General features: G+C 40.2%; 2 protein-coding genes across 6 annotated transcripts in view; both read left to right on the forward strand.

The window, feature by feature from the left end:
* Positions 1–10,163, forward strand: part of flna (filamin A, alpha (actin binding protein 280)) — a 58,076-nt gene extending 47,913 nt beyond the window's left edge. For 3 of the 5 annotated variants that reach the window (XM_037773697.1, XM_037773695.1, XM_037773694.1), the window contains 9 exons: positions 6–128; positions 1,274–1,540; positions 1,627–1,764; positions 1,990–2,105; positions 3,659–3,791; positions 3,955–4,131; positions 4,278–4,496; positions 4,587–4,784; positions 5,709–7,416. In XM_037773697.1, the coding sequence (XP_037629625.1) occupies positions 6–128; positions 1,274–1,540; positions 1,627–1,764; positions 1,990–2,105; positions 3,659–3,791; positions 3,955–4,131; positions 4,278–4,496; positions 4,587–4,784; positions 5,709–5,893 (1,556 nt within the window). In that variant the 3' untranslated portion in view covers positions 5,894–7,416. Of the gene's footprint in view, positions 1–5; positions 129–1,273; positions 1,541–1,626; positions 1,765–1,989; positions 2,106–3,658; positions 3,792–3,954; positions 4,132–4,277; positions 4,497–4,586; positions 4,785–5,708; positions 7,417–10,150 lie in introns of those variants that run through there. The other 2 variants (XM_037773696.1, XM_037773699.1) reach the window with 2 other exon arrangements.
* Positions 10,164–11,065: 902 nt separating this feature from the next.
* On the forward strand, positions 11,066–19,496 carry emd (emerin (Emery-Dreifuss muscular dystrophy)). The gene is made up of 7 exons (XM_037773767.1): positions 11,066–11,220; positions 12,879–12,957; positions 13,391–13,486; positions 17,574–17,605; positions 17,738–17,757; positions 18,511–18,570; positions 18,661–19,496. Exons 2-7 carry the CDS (start codon positions 12,879–12,881, stop codon positions 18,863–18,865), a joined length of 492 nt encoding a protein of 163 aa, XP_037629695.1. The 5' UTR covers positions 11,066–11,220; the 3' UTR covers positions 18,866–19,496.
* The last annotated feature ends 81 nt before the right edge of the window (positions 19,497–19,577 follow it).

Here is a 19,577-nt window from a genome sequence, read left to right on the forward strand (position 1 = left end):
TGCAGGGAGTGCATTCACAGTGAAGGTAACAGGGGAGGGCAGGATGAAGGAGAGCATCACCAGGAAGAGGAGAGCAGCATCAGTTGCCAACGTCGGCAGCCAGTGTGACCTCAGCCTCAAGATCCCAGGTAATAATGACATCATAATGCAGCTAAAAAGCGACACTGAATCAGTTCACTGACTTCTTGACTCTTTTCTACTTGTGCTACTGTAACACTACATTTTAGCACGTTACAGATACACATTTAATCTGCATAAAGAAAGCAACAACAATTTGCTTTAAAGGACAAAATCCGCCACCTTCTATGTGGATGTCCAGTCAGTATTGATGGTGAATGTAGTCGTGCTATATTGACCCAGAAAGCTGAGTTCACAGCTGCAAATCCGTTGTTCTTCCTGCATCCAGCGCCATCATTTGACGCGACGGTGACGTAGTCGGAGGCAGGAAGAACTACAGGCTGCTATTTCAGCTCGGATTTCTAGTCTCTGCCTCTGTGTAGCCAGCAGGGGGCGCCATGCTCTAGATGTCGCTCAAAAACAGAGCTTCCTTGTTCTCTTCACTTGTAGCCTATTGCAAACTAGCTACGTTTCCAACAGAGAGAATGTCATCCCAGAGGATGTTATTGCCGAGGAAATATTTCACAGTGTTTTGGCTGTCTCGGATATTCAGACGTATTTATTTGAATCAGAGTACAAGGTCCATTAGACGTGCAAGAGGACATGGCCGGTGGGGAAGAAGCTCACGCGCAATGCATCCTGGCCACAGAGGCTAACAATTTAGCAAAGTAGCAAGTGGGTAACATGATGCAGGAAATGTAAAGGCATAATGACAGGGGAGAAAGATGAGGCCGTTGGATATATCAACATTTTCCTCAGACAAATAATAAAAATAAGGAAGACAAAAAATATACAACTAAAATAACAATATGTTCACTTATTATGCGCCGAAAAATGAATTTCTGTGGCCTCCGCCATTTCTGTCAACGTCAACAAACACGTCGTGAACTCTGAGCTTTCAGAAACTTTCCACCACAAGAGGGGGTTATTCTTATGGACTCTTCAACGAAATTGTTTTGCTACGCATCAGCTTGGGTCCATGTTTACTTCCAGTCAGCTGATGTCATTCATATACACTTCAACAAGAAATAAACTGGGACACATTTGGAATGTTTACATTTACAACTGTGAAATGATCTATACGAGTTAAAAGTTGCTAAATCTTCCTGCGTGTAAGTTTTCAATCACTCAAACATCTGACCGGCTGTCTTTTCAGAGATCAGCATAGCAGACATGGCGGCCCAGGTGACCAGCCCGTCCGGCCAGGTTCACAAGGCTGACATCATGGAGGGAGAGAACAACACCTACTGCATTCGTTTCGTCCCCACCGAGACGGGTGTGCACACCGTGTGTGTGAAATACAACGGCGTGCACGTGCCTGGCAGCCCGTTCCAGTTTACCGTCGGCCCCCTGGGAGAGGGCGGGTCTCACAAGGTTCGTGCCGGAGGGCCGGGCCTGGAGAGAGCAGAAGCTGGAGTACCAGGTTGGTGTGGAGGCTGGATTATTAGTTTGTGTGTGTTATTTTTCACACTGTGCCTGACTCTGTTTTGGCCTCTGTGTTGTGTGTAGCTGAGTTCAGTATCTGGACGAGGGAGGCCGGAGCCGGAGGTCTCAGTATTGCTGTGGAGGGGCCGAGCAAGGCTGAAATCGCCTTCGAGGACCGCAAGGATGGCTCCAGTGGAGTGTCCTACGTCGTGCAGGAGCCTGGTGAGAGACGAGACAGGGAAAGGTTTATGCATGGATGAGGATTAAGCAAAAACAAATGATGCATCCAGTAAATTTCTGCTGTTTTTTTTTACTTTTTCTCTTCTTTTCTTGGCATAAATGTTGTTTTTATGAAAAGTTGTATTTATGCTGTGAAGGCCCATCACTGCTTATGTATCTGTGTGACCATTTTACTGACTTTCTGACTTGAAATCCATCCTCCTGTAGGAGACTACGAGGTGTCGATCCGTTTCAACGAGGAGCACATCCCCGACAGCCCCTTCATCGTCCCCGTGGCCTCGCCGTCGGACGACGCCCGTCGCCTAACTGTTGCCAGTCTTCAGGTGAGGCTCTGAGACACACACACATCCGTGTGCACACACGCCAGGCCTCAGCACACTGCCTACAATGCAGCAGCAGCAGCAGAACGTAGTTTCAGTCTGGGTGTGGACAGAATATCATAAATACTTGTACAATACAAGAGACCGTTCAGCTTTTGTGGTTTTACACACATTTTCTGCTCGTAGGGACTTTGATAGTGTGGAGTTGGTAACAAGTAAAGTGTAATATTTTAATTATATAACAGAGAAGTGGATGTTTTAGCAGTTCAAGGTGGTTATAGTTGCATAAGAGCTGCTGCTTCATTGTTAGGCAGTGTGAGGGCTTCTGGGATACTAGAGGACTGTGTGTGTTTCTCGTGCCTCATTCTAAAGGCTGCCAACAGCCTCCCACCTCTGAAAGTGATACAGGGCGCTAAAGGGTTAAAGAGGTCTGACATGGGCTATTTTTCCTCTCTGTCTCTGTTTTCTCATTTGCACAAATAAATACAATACTGTGGAGGCCCAGTTCTGATAGAAAAATTAAAAATAGAATAAAAATTAAAAAAAAACTCATGAAAAGTCACAATTATGAGATACTAAGTAAACATTTAAATTATAATACTTATTATAATAATCATCTCATCATTATGACTTACCATGAGTATTTCTGTTTTTATCGCGCATAACTTTTCATCTATTTTTTTTCTTTTTCTGTTGGAAATGGGCCACCGACTTTCATACATCAACATGTATCTTCACCTGCATGCAGACCCATCCTCACACCAGCAAGATTATAATAGTTTAGGATTTTCAATTAGTTTTAATTTTATTTTAGTTTTGACTTTTCAATTTTAGTTTAGTTTTAGTTCATTTTCAGAGTTTAGTTTCAGTTTTTCCGAAAGGTTTAGTTTTTATATATTTAGATTTTTGTTAGGGCCATTTACAATGTCTCAGAAGTATGTAACTTTATATACATACAAAATACATGGTTGTAGAACTGCGTAGGAATGGCCATAATGTTTAATGTTTAATCTTCGCTACTTTAGTGTCCGATGTGAAGCAATTGTGTCATAGCGCCACCTCCTGGATCTTTTTTTCTGCAGTGACATATTATAGCTAAAAAACTGAAATGAATTTACGTTTTTTTCGTTTCAGTTTAGTTTTTCTAAAAGGGTATCGGTTTTATTTAGTTTCCCTTTAATAAATTTCCACCGCTTATTTTCTTTTTAATTTCAGTTTTATTTTACTATAATAACCCCGCACACGAGCACAGATGTGCTCACACATATACATAAACTCATTCTCACAAAAAGTATGTCCCTTTTTCCCTCTCTTCATTTTCTGTTTGACAAAAACACCTGCTTCCTCTGCCTTTTCACTGCACAGCCCTCCTCTTTAGCCTTGTTAGCAACCTCCAGGTAAGGTAAATATTAGGATAATAATAATGAATACGATGCTATTAAGTAGACAGTATTGAGTTTGTCGATGTATCGTGTTCAGCAGAGGGAATAGTTATTTGGTCGGCGTTAAATAATGGTGATACAGTGTTGAGTGTGTGAGTATGTGTTGTCGAGCAGGAGTCGGGTTTGAAGGTGAACCAGCCGGCATCATTTGCCGTCAGCCTGAACGGGGCAAAGGGTGTGATCGATGCAAAGGTCCACAGCCCATCTGGAGCTCTGGAGGAATGTTGCGTCACTGAGATTGACCAAGGTAACCACATGGATCTTATCCAAACTCATCTAAACACCTTCAGGCTGCTCACACGGAAGTGATGTCACATTTTTGGGGAAGAATTTTGATAGCGTTGCTGGACACGAGAACACGTTTTCATGTGCCTTGCCCTTCCCCTCCTTTTCCTCCTCCGTTTGTCTAGATAAATACGCAGTCCGGTTCATCCCCAGAGAGAACGGTCTCTATCTAATTGATGTGAAGTTCAATGGAAGTCACATCCCTGGTAGTCCGTTTAAGATCCGAGTAGGAGAAACGGGCGCGGCTGGAGACCCTGGGATGGTGTCGGCCTACGGAGCAGGACTAGAGGGAGGCACCACAGGTAACACGCTGCCCCTCTACACAATACAACAGCACAAAATGTCAGGAATGGAAGAGAATTTCAGCTCAATAGTCTCTGTCTCGGTCGTACTAAACCTTGCATTAAGTCCCCATCGTCAACTCCTCTTCTGTCTCGTTTGCCTACAGGAACCGCATGTGAATTTGTGGTGAACACAAGCAAAGCAGGCCCCGGCGCTTTAGCTGTGACCATCGACGGGCCGTCCAAGGTGAAGATGGACTGTGTGGAGTGCCCCGAGGGCTACAGGGTCACATACACCCCAATGGCTCCCGGCAACTATCTCATTTCCATCAAATACGGTGGTCCTTTCCACATCGGCGGAAGCCCCTTCAAAGCCAAGATCACTGGTGAGGAAGAGATCTTCACACAAGCAAGATAAAAACTGAATGTAAATCCCTCCCCGAGATTCAACTTACACTCTCGTCTCCATCTTCCAGGTTCCAAGCTAGTGACCAGCCACAGTATGCACGAAACCTCTTCTGTCATGGTTGACCCTGTGACCCGTGCCATCAGCTGTTCTCAGCAGAGTGTCCCTACCCAGTCAGATGCCACTAAGGTCATGGCCAAAGGCATGGGCCTGACCAAGGGCTTCATCGGTCAGAAAAACAGCTTCAGTGTTGACTGTAGCAAAGCAGGTGTGTATGATCGGGATGTTAACAAGTGCATTTGTTTTCTGTGCTTTTTCACCTCCCCAAGAAATATGTCTGGGACAAACCCTCTGTAAGTGTATGGAATAATATTTGTGTCTCGATCCTGAGCATGCAACGGGACATTTAGAGCACAGAAAAGAGATTTAGTAGGCTATTGGCTGTTATCCAATCAGATTGCTATCAGTTTCCAGGGAAGTAGAGGAGCCGTGGGAGAATGGTTAGCAGGCACACCATAGCCACATCAAGCAATCAATCACACGTTATTTATATAGCACCTTTCAAACAAGTCAAATGCAATTCAAAGGGCTGTACAGACGACTGACAAAAATGTAGAATGTTAAAAATGGATTTAGAGACTAATGCACACCAAAATTCATTGAATAAGAAAGCAATAAGAGATGGGTATTTAAGATAATAAAACAAAAATAAAATACAAGAAAATAAAAATAACAAGAAAAATAAAAAAAATATGAAAATACACAAAATAAGCAGATTGTATTAAAATAATGACATTTTAATAACATAAAATAGAATAAAAGAGATAATAATGATCAGCAATAAAATGTTAAATAGAGTAAAATAAACACTATAAGGATGATGATAAATAAAATAAGTATAAACAATAAAATTATCAAACACTACATAAAAGCCAAACTAAATAGATGGGTTTTGTAAGTAGTACTTATAAATGCTGAGCCAGATGTTATCATCATAACATAATAGCAAACGTGAATACATTTATTTAGCAACAAGTGCTCAAAATGTTCCATCACATACTAGAATTGGGCCACAAATACAAGTGTACAGTATCACACCAACACGTCTTGTTTATTTATAGTCGGTATACTGAGCTAATAATAATAATGATATACTGATGTAGATACTCATCTGTTTCATTTCCTTCCGCAGGTCGTAACATGCTCCTGGTTGGTGTGGACGGTCCCAAGGTCCCCTGTGAGGAGATCCTAGTGAAACATTTGGGCAACCGCTTGTACAACGTCAGCTACCAGCTCAAAGAGAAGGGAGAGTACATCCTGGTGGTCAAGTGGGGAGAGGATCACATCCCCGGCAGCCCCTACCACATTACTGTCTAAAGAAAACCCCGCTCCACGATCAGAAACCTATACCACTGTTTAATACAACTGATAGTCTATCTAGAGTCTAACCGATCATTGTTTACAACTCCAAGTCCCTCCCTCCCATGTTACAAATTAAGATTTCTGGCTTTTTTTTGTTGTCTCTTATTCTATAACTATTTAACCAACTAGAAAACAAACTCTCCCATCAGTGTTTACCCTCCAGCCAGATGTCTGTGTTTTTCCACAAGTTCATATTTTAAAGTCCAGAATCTCCCAAAGATGAATGCATGGACACATATTCCTCTCTCGTTACGGTCATTCACTCCGTTCCTTGTCTCTTTCACCTGTTAATCAAATCATTTCAGTAAACTTAGGGAGGAATAAAGATGCACCTTTTTTAAGCCGGACAACTGTGCCTTCAGGCTTCTTACATTTTCAGTCATGGACATTAGCAGATATTTGTCTGAACTAGTGTACCGTGATATAGGATAGCTTAGCATAGTGCAGCAGCAGTAGAGTGTGGCCCTGCCGAGCCCAGCATTGGATGGAAGGTTACTGTTTACACTGGAGGAGCTACTCTTTACATACATAAATAATAATTCAGTTTTATATGAACAATCACAGGACTTCAACCAAAGAGTGTCAGAAGTAGTGGGCCTTCCTGACCTGGGTTTATGTGTGTGAGACGACACACTTTGATTTAAGATCTTTAATTGTTCGTATAAAAGTCCGATGAACTGTAACTTATAACTCCAAGTACTCAGCACTGGTCCAGTCCACTTCAGCATGTGGTTTTCATGATGCTCTTTAACTAACCCCAGTTGTTTTACCTGCTGCTAGTGTGATCCAGTTTTTAGGCACTGCTGTTCTTAAAGCCGTATTATGGATTAGAATAAGGAAGTAATAGCAAAGGATGAAAGACGAGGCCACATATGTGAACGGGGAGGAGAAAGACACATTTCACAGTAGCTTAACTCGTGGTTTTTATAACACGTGCGCTCTCTCAACACCGCTGCTGGGAAATGACGCTTTTTGTGTGTTTTAATGGGACACGACATGCGACCTGCATGTTCATTAGGTTGTTAAGCTCTTTTGACACAGAAAGCCTCTGATTCAGAATAACATCAACATGTGACGTGTGATGTGTTTGCGGTGGTTCACCTTTTCAGTATGGAACTGTTTTCCATATAAATTAAAAAAGGTTTAAAAAGGGAAGTTTCTAAAGTTGTGCTGGACAGAAGGGCTGAAGAAGATGATGATGATGATGTTGTTGTTTGTCTCGTCCTGAAAACACGATGACCAAAAAACAAAAGAGAACAGATGTTGCTTTGTTTTCTGCTCAGTGTTTGTATCTCACCCCCGTCAGCCGCCACTCACCCCCCCCTCCCTTTGTCCTTCCAGCTCGCTTTGTGCATAGTCTATCTTTCAGAACAAAAAAAGAATCTTGTCCTAAATAAAAAAAAAAGGCTTTAAAAGTGTTTGTAAGACAGTATTTTGATACACAATAAAGTTGTCTAAGTATTTTTCTGTCAATCAAATGGCTGTTTGTTTTATGTCTTTAAACTTTGTCTGCTTCACACTGAATGAACAACAAGGACTCATAGTGGGCCTTTGTTGTGTACTGAGCCTTAAAAGCCTTACAAACTATGAAATTACTTGTCGCAGTGTTTTTATCTAAATGTGAAGGTTATTCTCGTACACGGAGTAAGCATTAGCAGTAAGTGTATATCCACAGAAGTTTCCAGTGAGTGGAAAATGTGTAGATTACAAAGTACTACATGCAGCCAACGCCCTTCCTGGAAAAGTCCAACTCCTTATTAGGCCTGTCTCACTCTCTACCTCTAGAGGGCGCTGCAGGAGAGGGAATCTTATGGACAGACTTCATTGGGTTGTTTATGCAGAACTTTGAACAACAGGTCGACCTTTTTCATTTGTTTCTTATGAATTGAGACCAGCTTGATGTACAGTGATTTGAGATTTCAAATGAATTGTCAATGAATGAGGATCTTTGTCATCATCCAATTTAGTCGAAGCACTTGTTGGAATAGCAAGCTAGTAGTATTATTATTTCCAACTTTGGTTTGTGGACACACATGCAAAACTATCAAGGATAACACAAGAAGAGCAGAAAATAACAGAAGAGCATAAATATATAAGTCAAAAACAGACATTGTACAGTATATGATTATAGTCCTGATGGCGTTCTTTTATTTTTTGTAGAACTTCAAAGTCTCATCTGATTCTTCAACTGGTGTTTTGTTTTTTTATAAAAGAATATAATAATAAAAAAATCTCAAATACATGTTACACCACGATCCCAAAATGTTTCACGTGAAAACATTTATGAAATAAATACATTTTTATGACAGTATAACCATATCCACAGGATTCAGAAATGTCATTTTCTAAGTATATCATTTTGAAACATACTTTTCTAACATAGGTGGTGACAAAATATCTGTTATTAAACAACCTTAATCATTTCCAATTAGTCTTTTCTAAGTGAGCGTTCCAGTAGAGCCTACCATGAGGATTCGTGTGGTTATGGCACATACTGTAAGTCTGATTAGAGACGACGGGTCATTTGGAGCAAGTGGCAAAGATTCACCTGCTAGCAGCAGGGGGGGAAAAAAGTGTGGTTGTAATGGTACTGAGTAACTTAGAAATGAATATAATTCTGGAAGACTTGGTTGTTGCTGTTATTTATCATTATCCTACAATTTCAAGGTCAGTGGCTGGATAGAATAGTTTCAAAAATGTTGTTTTAATTGTACTTGGCACAAGAGGCCGCTAGTGGGGAATAACTCCACCCTCACAATGTCAATGGCCCGGAGTGTGGGAAGACAACAATACGCATGTCCAAAGCCGCTGGCAATGAAAGTGGATGCCACAAAAATTATGCCAAGTGGGGCTGATTTTCTGGTGCCCCACTGTAATTTGATTGGCCCTTTGCCAAGTAGTCTACTGTTGTCATCATTTGCTCGTAGTTGGCAGAAGTTAGCTGGTAAAGAAGATAGTATCTGTGGTAACCATGAATGATAAACTTGGGATTAAACACCTCGGTGCCTTCCAGCTGCAGGATGTTGTTATAAACCAAACTGCTGGTAAAAATAATCAGATTTAAAAGCGATTGCAGCAGATCTGAAAGCAGCAGGACAACGCGGTAAAACTGGGCTTTTACTCAGCAGAGCAAACATAGCGCACACAAACGGGGAATTGAGCAGTATATAACAGCAAATTGAGGAGAACAGACGTGCTGTTAAACCTTGTGGGAAATGTAATGTAATTTTCTGCTTTTGCTTCTGTCCAGAGTTGTTGTTGCCCCACCATTTGTTGTCTACCTAAAAACGCCACTGAGTCTGATGCAGTGGCGGACTCAGGCTGTGAAGTATTCTTTTTCTACTCAATACTTATAGGCCTACTAATTACTAAACAACTAATATTTTTAACATCAAAATCCATAATAAATCAGGAACAGTTTTTGAGGTAGGTCTATACATTAAACAATTTAAATGATTAAGACACACTTTTAATGTAACTGGGTGCCAGAGTGCATAAAAAACATGAAAATAGAGTTTATCTAAAAAATATCCTGGGAGAGGATCCCTCCTAGGTCCGGGTTAATGCTCCAGATAACTCAGAAGTCGGAATTTTCCTGGTTGAAATTTCCAACTTCCAACCTCCAAACGTTGCCCGATGCCAAACATACACAAAAACCATGGCTTTTTCTGGCATTTTGAACATTTTAGGCTAAGATAACTCTCAGAGATGTTTACCTTAACCAGCTACCTAATAACATGAAGACATATTTTGACATCAACTTACAGGCAGAACAGGTTTTACTATATGATAGTATTATTTTACTTAAATACATGCAAATACACTTTATGTTGCCCTTTAGTTGATGGTTTAGGCCTACCACTTACAATGTGCACTTCTAGACAAGTAGGGTAGATGGATTAGCTGCTCAAACTCTGACTTTGAGTGCACTTTTTCTAGCGGGAGTTCAGAAATGTTTGAGTTGTTTCAAACGCAGCATTTGCCCCCAATGTCCTCAGGTCCTAGAAACGCCCCTAGGGCAGGAAGGGCACTGTAGAGGGCACATCATGTTTACCTGCACTTTAGGCCATGCACAATAAAGGGCATTCATGGCATTTATCATGTTTTATCTACGGGCATCCAAAGGCGGATTTTCTTCGTACATGCGGGACTTCATAGCGGTACCATTAACTTTACAGATGCTGTCCTGAAGGCCTTTCTCACTTGTCACAGTAGGGAAAGTGTGCCACCAATTGCATTGGCTATGGTTCTATCTATCTGGCATGGAGAGGAGGTCGTGTTGCTCTGGCTCTATCTATCTGGCGTGGAGAGGAGGTCGTGTTGCTCTGGCTCTATCTATCTGGCGTGGAGAGGAGGTCGTGTTGCTCTGGCTCTATCTATCTGGTGTGGAGAGGAGGTCGTGTTGCTCTGGCTCTACATGTTTGGCGTGGAGAGGAGGTTGTGTTGCTCTGGCTCTACCTGTTGGCGTGGAGAGGAGGTCGTGTTGCTCTGGCTCTACCTGTTTGGCATGGAGGAGGTCGTGTTGCTCTGGTTCTATCTATCTGGTGTGGAGAGGAGGTTGTGTCGCTCTGGCTCTACCTGTTTGGCATGGAGAGGAGGTCATGTTGCTCTAGCGCTATCTATCTGGCGTGGAGAGGAGGTTGTGTTGCTCTGGCTCTATCTGTTTGGCATGGAGAGGAGGTTGTGTTGCTCTGGCGCTACCTGTTCGGCGTGGAGATGAGGACGTGTTGCTCTCTCTCTATCTGTTTGGCGACGCCGGGAAGCTGCTCGACATCCTCCTGGATCCACCTTCTCACATATGTTCACATTATATGTATACATTTTTTGTCATATGGATTGTCTATGTTATATTTTCATTATATTGTTACCATGTACACACAACATCTATTGCACATCTGTCCATCCTGGAAGGAGGATCCCTCCTCTGTTGCTCTTCCTGAGGTTTCTTCCATTTCTTTTCCCTGTTAAAAGTGTTTTTTTTGGTTAAGTTTTTCCTTATCTGATGAGAGGGTCGCCCTGTAAAGGGCAGAGGGTGTCCTATCCTGTACAGATTGTAACTGAAGCAGCTAAATGGCATTCATCCATCAGAGCACTATTTAACCTGTGTGAGTAGCGTTGGGCTCCTAGTATCCTACTGGTACTATCAGTAGGTGTTTCTTGAAGGTGTGCCAAGTCGCGTCGCCCGGATGTAGCCAGAGGTTACACCCACTCTGCTGCTCCAGCCCGCTGTGCTCTGCCTCGTCCTGCTTTCAGACCCGGACTCGTGTGTGTCTTTTTCAAAGGTAAATGAAATAATCTTCTTTCAACTTCAGACCAGCTAATCGATCATTTCCTCTTTTCTTTAATCGATTGCGTGTGTTGCTCGCGCGAGATTAAAAAAAAAAAAAGCCGCGAAGTTAGATCGTTACTCTGCTCCCAGTTTACCAGCTGGCTTTATTATGGCTTTATGAATATATAATACATGTGTTGAAACATGTAACATAACATGGGACTTATAGCGTGGAATTATTTGCTTTGACTTTACAGTTTTGCTGAAACTACCAACCAGCTACTGTAGCTACTTCTCTTTGACGTTTTCCTGCTGGATCAGTCTGGCGGGCAGAAGACTTACTAGTCTCCTCCCTTTTCTCCCTCTGCAGGCTGTTAATGTTACCATCTATCTATCTATCTATCTATCTATCTATCTATCTATCTATCTATCTGTTTATCCATCTATCTATCTATCTATCTATCTGTCTATCTATCTATCTGTCTATCTATCTGTTTATCCATCTATCTATCTATCCATGAAAGAAGTTTATTATATTATATTAAATGTTTCAAAAGTCGCTTAAAGGGTCATTTAATTGCTGTTTTGTAATTGCTTTTCTCCATGTATCTGTTTTTATGTTTTTTATTTTTTCCCACTCACAATGTTGTTTGGTTACAATTACCCAGAAGTCTTTATAGATAATTAAATCAATATCCTCTTCACAAACCCTAACCATACACTTCCACGCAACACACACACACACTTGTATTTACTGTATTGTTATTGTTTTTATTACATATATCTTGTCCTAATTGTTTGTTATCACTATTATGTAGTCATATTATTTCTTTATATTAATCTTGTCTCTAGGTGGAGGCTTCAGATAAGCCCAGTGGGGTTTTTTGCCTCTTCCTGCACTGTATATTATTCATTTATTTTTTTATGTTGTGCAGTCTTAAATTGTGCAAAAATAAATAAACATACGAATATCAGGACAGAAACCGAACAGACTACACACAAACTGATAAAAAAAAACACAACCGAAAAACAACAACACAACACAACAAAACAGAAACAAAATAAAACAGAAACAGAAACAAAAATAACAAAACAAAACAGAAACAGAAACAAAAATAAATAAATGAAGATGTCAGTATAATAAAATAATAATAATAATAATAAAAAAGATTTTGTTACAGCATTAGATTGGACACAATCACACAGTCAAGCTGGAGTTATAGTGAAGTGAAGAAACTAAGTAAAGGAGTGAAACAGTGATAGCATGACTGAAAACATAGACGATTTGTTTTAAGGTGAGAAAATAAAACATTTTTAAAAATACAAAATAACAGAGAACGGATATTTATAGGTAACATATTCCAGTCATAGGGAGCCCTAAACATAAAAAGCTTTTTTGCCTACTTCCTTAGATATAAAGGGAACCATAAAGAGAAACTGATCTGAGCTTCTTAAAGAGTCATTTGGTACGTAAGGAACAAAGAATGGTTTAAGGCAAAAAGGATAGTTGAAGTTAACAAATTTAAAAGTAAATTGATACCAATTAAATGTACGTCTTTTATTCAGACGGAGCCACCACAGTGTATCTAACATTCTATCCATCTATCTATCTATCTATCTATTTATCTATGTATCTGATACCTATCTGTTTCTCTTTGTATCTCTCTGCAGATGTCTTTGAGTGAGAGAAGCGATGAGGAGATCAGTAAGCTCCTCACTGAGTACGGCATCAAACATGGACCCATAGTCGGTAAGAAAAGTCAACACATTTATTACTTTGTTAATTTTTGTCGTGACTGGGCTCATAACTCCTCTTCATGTTGAAATAGTTGTAGGTGTCAGACTGAGAACTGTGGAAATTAAGATAATTGTAATGGAGAAAAAAATGCCTCCATGATTTCATTGTACATTGCACAGCCATCATGTTTCAAAGCAATGCTGCTGCATATTTTCCTCTGTTTTATTACCTTAATAATATATAATAAATAAGAGAATAGAATGGGATCAAATGGAACCAAACCCCATACATCAATTCATTTGAGCAGTTATTCATTTTAACATTTTACATGATGATACAAAATGTATAGATTTCTCCAAATTCACCTCCAACACTTGGATGATGCAGACAAGTCATATTTTTTGTTAACTGTGGTCAGGATGTTGATGTGTTTGTGTGAACACAGACTCTACTCGAGGGCTGTATGAGAAGAAGCTTGAAGTGGCCATGGAGAACGCTCCGGTGGAACCCTCGTCTGATAAGACCTACTACAGAGAGGAAGGTAGGAGGCTCTCCACTCAGTCTGCTGGCCTGCAGAGGCTGCGTGTCACTTGGTTCAGTGTTCATGTGGTGGGTCAATAAATGTCCTTGTAGCACCACCACCACCCAGCGGGATGAGTTTTGACACGTATATGCGGGGTGGTAGGGGGGGCATTCAGCTTTAGGTGAAGTAATAGGCTAATGAACTTTTTCACATCAACTTCCTTTCAATCTAAGCCTAGCCTACTGTTTTTGCACAACTAAAATATGGTAAGAAGGACTTCCCACATGTTCTTAGATTAGAAATCAAAGCTGTAGTAGGCGAGATATTATTCAAAAAAAGTTATTTTTATAAAACGGTCGCTATATCCTGACAGTAGTGCATAAAAACAGGTCACCTGAAAAAAATCATGTGCCTCTGTGTTCTCCGGGCCTCCTAACGGCATCTGCAAGATTTCACAGACCGGAGGAAAACAAGCAGTCAGAGCTGATCTGAGGTCTGCTGTCCATCTGCCGTCTATGAGAGCCGGCTGTCAATCACTCACAAACTCAAAGCACAGCCAATAGGAACGCTCTCTCTCTCTGAAATGACCTGTGATTGGTCAAAGTCTCCCGTCACAGGCTAGATTTGTTAAAGCCTGAAACCAGAGCCATGAGGGGGTGCATGAGAAGTCTAGTTTTCTCTCAGACCACTTGAATTACAATATGCTGAAAGGTTATTATGGAATTTTTACCCAATGATGCCAAAAATATACTGCCTGATGCAGGTTTAAGGACAAAGAGGTGCCGACTCAAAAGGAGCGTTGTGGCTCCTGTTGATAGAGATCCGTCATGGTTTTCACTCTGAGAACTGTTACACTGGATAAGGTTGTATAAATATAATAAGGTTTGAAAGAGAATCAAAATTCTTCTTTACAGTCTTTACATGCCCGCTAACATACAAAGAGACAGCACTGCAACAGAGCCAGGTTTAGTCCCCTAGGCTTATATCACTCTCATAACAAAAGTCACCAGTCAGGTCTTTGTAGATGTGCAGGAAAAGCAGGTTGTTAAGCTGTTTCTCTGGATTGGATGGAGGACACTTAGACATTATCACTAACTGGAACCTACCACATGCACAGGTACAGTAAGTTTAGGGTGAGCTGAACAGAGAGCAGGCATCAACACCAAACAAAATAAAAAAACAAAACATTCATGTAAAATACGTTACTGCTGACATCACAACTTACCTAAGAGCAAGCATACACACCAATGAGCGCACCAAATGTAATAGAATGTCATTTACTGCTATCTTACATATCCTCCTACATTTTAACAGACCATGAATTTTGATCCTCTTTCGAACCTAGGAAAAAAAACTAGGGCTGTCAATTGATTCAAATTTTTAATCGCGATCAATTGCATGATTGTCCATGATTAATCACATTTTTTATCTGTTCAAAATGTACTTTAAAAGGAGATTTGTCAAGTATTTAATACTCTTATCAACATGGGAGTGGGCAAAAATGCTGCTTTATGCAAATGTATGTATATATTTATTATTGGAAATCAATTAACAACACAAAACGATGACAAATATTGTCCAGAAACCCTCACAGGTACTGCATTTAGCATAAAACAATATGCTCAAATCATAACATGGCAAACTCAAGCCCAACAGGCAACAACAGCTGTCAGTGTGTCAGTGTGCTGACTTGACTATGACATGCCCGAAACTGCATGTGATTATCATAAAGTGGGCATGTCTGTAAAGGGGAGACTCGTGGGTACCCATAGAACACATTTTCATTCACATATCTTGAGGTCAGAGGTCAAGGGACCCCTTTGAAAAAGGCCATGACAGTTTTTCCTCGCCAAAATTTAGTGTATGTTTGGAGCGTTATTTAACCTCCTTCATGACAAGCTAGTATGACATAGTTGGTACCAATGTGTGTGTAGGTTTGTAGGTGTGTGTGTGTGCATGAGTGTATGTTTGACGCAGAGAGAGAGTGACGGAGAGAGGGGAAGAGAAGGTGGAAGGTGACGAAAATAAAGAGATTTTGGTAAAGTTTTTACTTTTAAACTTCATTTTAGTCTGGTCTTTTTTTTGTCAACGATATTGCATGTTTGATATCGTCACCGTTAGTATTTAATGACGTTGGTGCCGTCTCGTCTTAGTCATAGAAAAAAGGTTGCTGATGAACATATTTCGTCATAGTTTTCGTTAATGAGATTAACGCTGGTTAGCCTATTATTTCATTCAAAGCTCTGCTCCCCAAACAACTTCAAAACTCATTCTGGTGCCTCTGGGTGATGGTGAACGGCAAATAAACTTTATATAGCGCCTTTCTAGTCTTCTGACCACTCTCTCATTCAGCAGCCTTGTAATGTCTGTAAAACGTCACACTACGTTGTCGCTCATCCCTTCACCCACGCATGTGTTATACCCTGTGGTCTTAATGCTCAGGCTGATCGGAATTCTTAAAATAATTCCTGAATCCGGATCATGATCCGAATCAATACCAAAATCTAATGGATTGTTCATTGTGCCACACTCCACCCCTCCAAAGAATTTCATTCAAATCCATCGCAAACTTTTGGAGTAATCCTGCTAACAGACAAACAAACCAACGCTGGTGAAAACATAACCTCCTTGGCCCAAGGCCTTTGACCTTGGCGGAGGTAATAAAGAAATGTTATTTATCAATTCAATCTCATTTCATCATAAACATGTAGGCCTGGCCTACATGAAAGAGCAGTGTGTATGTGGACTTTATCTAATGTTATATTGGTCATACTACAGAATGATTTATTGTATAGTGAATAAAACATAACATAACCTCCGTGGCCCAAGGCCTTTGACCTTGGCGGAGGTAATAAAGAAATGTTATTTATCAATTCAATCTCATTTCATCATAAACATGTAGGCCTGGCCTACATGAAAGAGCAGTGTGTATGTGGACTTTATCTAATGTTATATTGGTCATACTACAGAATGATTTATTGTATAGTGAATAATAAAGAAGATATGGAACTTAAAAAAAAGAAAATGCATACTGAATTGAAATCCCAATACTGGTCTAAAAAAATGCAAATAGATTATGTTTCCCCATCGTTCATTCAGCCTTAGTATTTGATTTGATGCCTGAGTTGGTGCTGTCTGCTGAAATAAGAGTAATATTTACTCCCACGCTGAATACACTCCTCTTCCTTATTGTCGCCCATATTTGTGAACGGTGAAATCTCACCCTGCACTCCTCTGAAGCGTCAAACATCACAAACAATAGAAGAGCTGTTCTTACATAACAGTCGTAAATCAGACTTAATTACAGGCTACTAGTATGTAAATGTGAACCACAAACCTCAACAGCGGAAGCTTTCCCTGTCAGACCTGCCATCTGGTGTTCATTCTCTGTAAACACTTCATTCATATTGTCGTCGGCTTATCATATTCTTAAAAATGAAAGCTGCAGTTCTTAACCTTGAGCAAATATGATAAAAAGTTATTTTTATATTTATCACTATATCCTGACAGTAGTGCATGAGACCGATAATCTGTGAAAAATACGTCTCACTGCCTCCTCCTAGTGCTCCTAATGGCTAAAATGTTATGACCCGCCAGCCATGTTGAAAACAGTTGAGTCAAACGCAAGCACCGTCCACCAGCCGGAGCAAACTTTCTCATTTTATAGCTAAACAGTACACCAAAAATATGTCTCATGCACTACTGTCAGGCTATAAGGACAATTTTATAGAAATAACTTTCTATCACATTTGCTCAAAGTTAGCAACTGCAGCTCTAATAGAATAGAATAGAATATATCTTTATTGTCATTGTACAAGTACAACGAAATTTAAATGCAATCCTTAAAAAGTGCAAGAAACATAAACAATAATGTGCCTCTAAAACTATAAAAAAAATTAATAATAATAATAGAAACACACATACCACACACAAGACATTCACATTCTGCAGGTATTGCACGACTCATATCATTATTGCACAGTGAATATTTACAAGATGTTCAAGTTTTTGCTGTGTTTAGTGCTACTGTTTAGACAGTAGAGTCACTAAATGTTTATGTCAACGAGGTCCAAAATGTGCCAATGTGTCTTTTTTTTCTTTACAGCGGAGGAGATTACCTACATCACATACAGTCCGGTGAGTCTTGATTGGCCTCTGTGTTTCCTGTGTTTCTCTGTGTTTCCTGTGTTTCTCTGTGTTTCCTGTGTCCCTCTGTGTGCTCTGTGACTGCCAATAATCTGACAAACTATCCTGCTTTCATTTCCACAGGTTAGACAAGAGGCGGACATGTGAGTATAATTTTAAAACGCATGGAAAAAGCACAAAGCATATAAACTATGTTGATGCAAGATTATGCTGATTAACCTGTGAGCTGGCAAAAATCTGAAGGTTGGCGGTTCGATCCCTGGTCACCTGTCAAATTGTCCTTGAGCAAAACACTTAACCCCAAATTACTTCATTCGGTGTGTGAATGAGTATCTAGATTAAATTCTGATGAGCAGGTCGGCACCTTGAAGACTAGAAAAGTGCTTTATAAATGCAAGTCCGTTTACCATCTTTCAACTTATTTTTTTAAAAATGGATGCCTTTAGTTCAAAACACAAAAGAATAAGGCAATATACTGTATATATCAAGACTATATGTATCACGACTAAGAAGATATTTACTGAGGACTTGCATCCCTTTTATAAACGTTAAACAGTCAAACTGCGTTTGTCCTAATTTATTAAAGGACCGCGCAGAAGTTTTGTGAAGGTAAAATGGAAGAAAAGAATCACAGCTGAAAATATGGAATATGTTTACTGCACCAAAATAACCTGCAACGTAACTAGTAACTACGCCCCAAATGTCCCTTTGAAATGTAGTGGACTGGCAAGAAGTATAAAATGAAAATACTTAAGTAAAGTACAAGTACCTTAATGTTGTACAGTGCTACTTTCCAACACTGGGGATATACTGCACATTGGTACTCACAGCAGTGTTGGTTACTTTGTGTAAATGCCTCATATTGGTATTTAATTGTAAAGTATTCCTCCATCCAGAGTGAAACGAAGAGGCAACTTTGAGCCAGATGAAGAAGAAGAGTCGGACCAAGAGACAGAGTGAGTGTGTAGTATAAACTAGTGGTGTGTGTGTTTGAGCAAGTGAGTTCATCACCTGGTCTAATTATCATCTTCCCTCCTGTGCTTCAGGCCCCCTGTCCACGTCACTAACAGAACAGCCAATCACAGCGCAGTACGATCCGCGGTACGATCCAGGGAGCCGGCCAGAAAGTCTGGAGGCAGCGTGTGGAAGGCGATCCGGCTGCTGCTGCTGTTAGCTGCGTTTGCAGCTGTCCTCTACTACGCATACTGTCATCTGGTGATCAATGAAGGAGATCCTGCTAAAATTCAATGATCTGATTTATTGTGAGGATGTCAGGGTTTTCTAGTTTGACCACATTCCATAAACTTTTAAAGGCTGGTTATATTCTATATTTCTTATTGTCGCCAAATCAGTGAAATGAACAAAACCAAACAAAATATCCAAAGCCTGATATGTCGTATTCCTCTGTATCATCAGTGTTTCCCCATTTTATATTTTCACCACTTTATCTTGCCGTCAGACAGCACTTTCTAACGGGGAAATTAACTGAAAGTGAAACTTATCTATGCTCTCTTCAAAGCAGCCAGACTCCGTTGACAAAAACAGTAACGATAAGTTTTACTTTCAGTTCAGTTTACCATCGTAAAATATTCTAAATATAACGTACATTTAAATTGATATTGATTCTTTTAGGTGTCTAAAATCTTCTTGCTGCTGCTTTTGCACTATGTTTTCTATCTATGCAGTTTTGTGTGTTTGATCTGTTGTATGCAGCAGTTCTGTCACATATGTGATTTCTTCTTATGTGTGAGATATACATGATGTCATTGTGAACTGAGGCCATCTTTCATATTTCCAAGCTGTCCTCATCACATCTAATCTAAAAGCCAAAGGATGTTGTCTAAATGTTTTGATGAATAAAATCAATCAGGTCCCCAGCTCCTCAGAGACTGAGTGTTTGAACTTTCTGCATGTTGCGATGTTAATGATGCTGAAAGTGAGAGTTACTAACAGAATAGGAGAC

Source organism: Sebastes umbrosus, chromosome 6 (assembly GCF_015220745.1).
Source record: "Sebastes umbrosus isolate fSebUmb1 chromosome 6, fSebUmb1.pri, whole genome shotgun sequence".
Taxonomy (NCBI): domain Eukaryota; kingdom Metazoa; phylum Chordata; class Actinopteri; order Perciformes; family Sebastidae; genus Sebastes; species Sebastes umbrosus.

What these genes read in the sequence shown, in the direction of transcription:
- emd (XM_037773767.1), top strand. Translation starts at nt 12,879, where the DNA reads ATGTCTTTGAGTGAGAGAAGCGATGAGGAGATCAGTAAGCTCCTCACT. An exon ending in GACCTACTACAGAGAGGAAG is followed by an intron (nt 13,487 to 17,573) that starts GTAGGAGGCTCT and finishes TTTTCTTTACAG; the next exon opens with CGGAGGAGATTACCTACATC. An exon ending in GTTAGACAAGAGGCGGACAT is followed by an intron (nt 17,758 to 18,510) that starts GTGAGTATAATT and finishes TCCTCCATCCAG; the next exon opens with AGTGAAACGAAGAGGCAACT.